The following is a 1,321-nucleotide window of genomic DNA, read 5'->3' on the forward strand; positions in this document are numbered from 1 at the left end:
TCTATGGGAAAAGTTTTTCCTTCTCTTTAGTCGTGATGGCTTGGTTAACCATCCCACCACCAGAGAATTTTTAAAACAGACTTAAGAAGCAAGATAGGGAAGCAATTCACATAAAATCTAATTTGTTTTAAAATACGAAAGTTTTCCAGTGTGAGACAGCACACCTAATGCCTGAAGCAAATCAATTATCAGACAAATATACCTGCTACTGAACCCTTAAAATGGTTTTTTATAAAAAAAAAAAAAAATCCAAGAGCAACCATAACCACCCCCACCAAAGGCACTGAAACAAAAGACTGATCTGTTTATATGGTCACATGAAAAATAAACATCTTTATTTTTTTGCCTACTTTATTTCATTTTTTTCAAATAAAATTTTAAATCTGTACAAAGTATACTGTTACAGTATATATTTTTTAAGAATCAATGCCTAAAAGAATCACAATACTTCAATAAGCAGTACAGCAGACCTCGCTAGTTTCAGCTTTGATATTGAACAAACTCAAGCCGGCTGATGCACAACACATTTGCTTGGTTTCCACATGGTGAGTTCCCAGCACTGAGATGGGAGGACACAACAGCAAGTATGGTTATATTACAGCCCGACACACTGCGCTTCTTCATGTGATGATAGCTGCACAGATTTAATACAGAATGCTCAAATTTACTTTTTAAATTGCATTTGCTTACTTCTTAGTTGGCAAAATTCAGCATTCTTAATGGGGTCCCCAAACAGTGCAAATTAATGATATTCTACTGTATAATTGGCACATCTCCAATAAGGATTAACTTGTAAACTCAAAGAATATTACAACTTTGTCCTAAATTTTAACTAATATACATCTGGTCCATTTAACCAAAGTCGTTTTGGAAAGATATTAAAGAACAATTCTATCTCTGAAAGGATATTGTTTTGACCATTCTTTAGAGAAGATAAATTTTTAAATTGTCATTAAAATGTTTTACTATAAAAATTTTACAAACTTGATTAGAAATTTCAAGATTATGATTCACAGCAGACAAATACAAACTGTTCATATTCCAACAATACCTACTCTTAGGCTTTCAGAGCACAACCATGTCAGCTGTGTTAACTAAAATTTTGAACAGTGTACTAAATTTATAAGTGGTGCTGGGTCTAGCAAGTGTAAATACACAGTATATTTTAATGAAAAGAATTGTCTTCTTTATACTTTATTTGTTTTCCCATAAGGAAACATTAATGTTTACATTCTTTAATAAAGTTAATCTTACATCAGAATATAACTTAATACTGTCAGCAACAGGGACCACACACAGTAAATAAGAAGCACATTTAAAA

The 1,321-nt window shown here is 31.9% G+C and overlaps 1 protein-coding gene across 1 annotated transcript; it reads right to left on the reverse strand.

Moving 5' to 3' along the window:
* Positions 1 to 236: 236 nt before the first annotated feature.
* LOC120863578 (IgA inducing protein) lies at positions 237 to 693 on the reverse strand. Its single transcript, XM_040239922.1, has one exon. The coding sequence runs from the start codon at positions 622 to 624 to the stop codon at positions 481 to 483; it is 144 nt and encodes a 47-aa protein (XP_040095856.1). The 5' UTR covers positions 625 to 693; the 3' UTR covers positions 237 to 480.
* Between the last annotated feature and the right edge of the window lie 628 nt (positions 694 to 1,321).

This window comes from Oryx dammah, unplaced genomic scaffold (genome assembly GCF_014754425.2).
Source record: "Oryx dammah isolate SB20612 unplaced genomic scaffold, SCBI_Odam_1.1 HiC_scaffold_5, whole genome shotgun sequence".
Lineage (NCBI taxonomy): Eukaryota > Metazoa > Chordata > Mammalia > Artiodactyla > Bovidae > Oryx > Oryx dammah.

Bases quoted from the DNA above. Each gene is read 5' to 3' on its own strand.
- LOC120863578 (XM_040239922.1), bottom strand. From the start codon at position 624: ATGAAGAAGCGCAGTGTGTCGGGCTGTAATATAACCATACTTGCTGTT.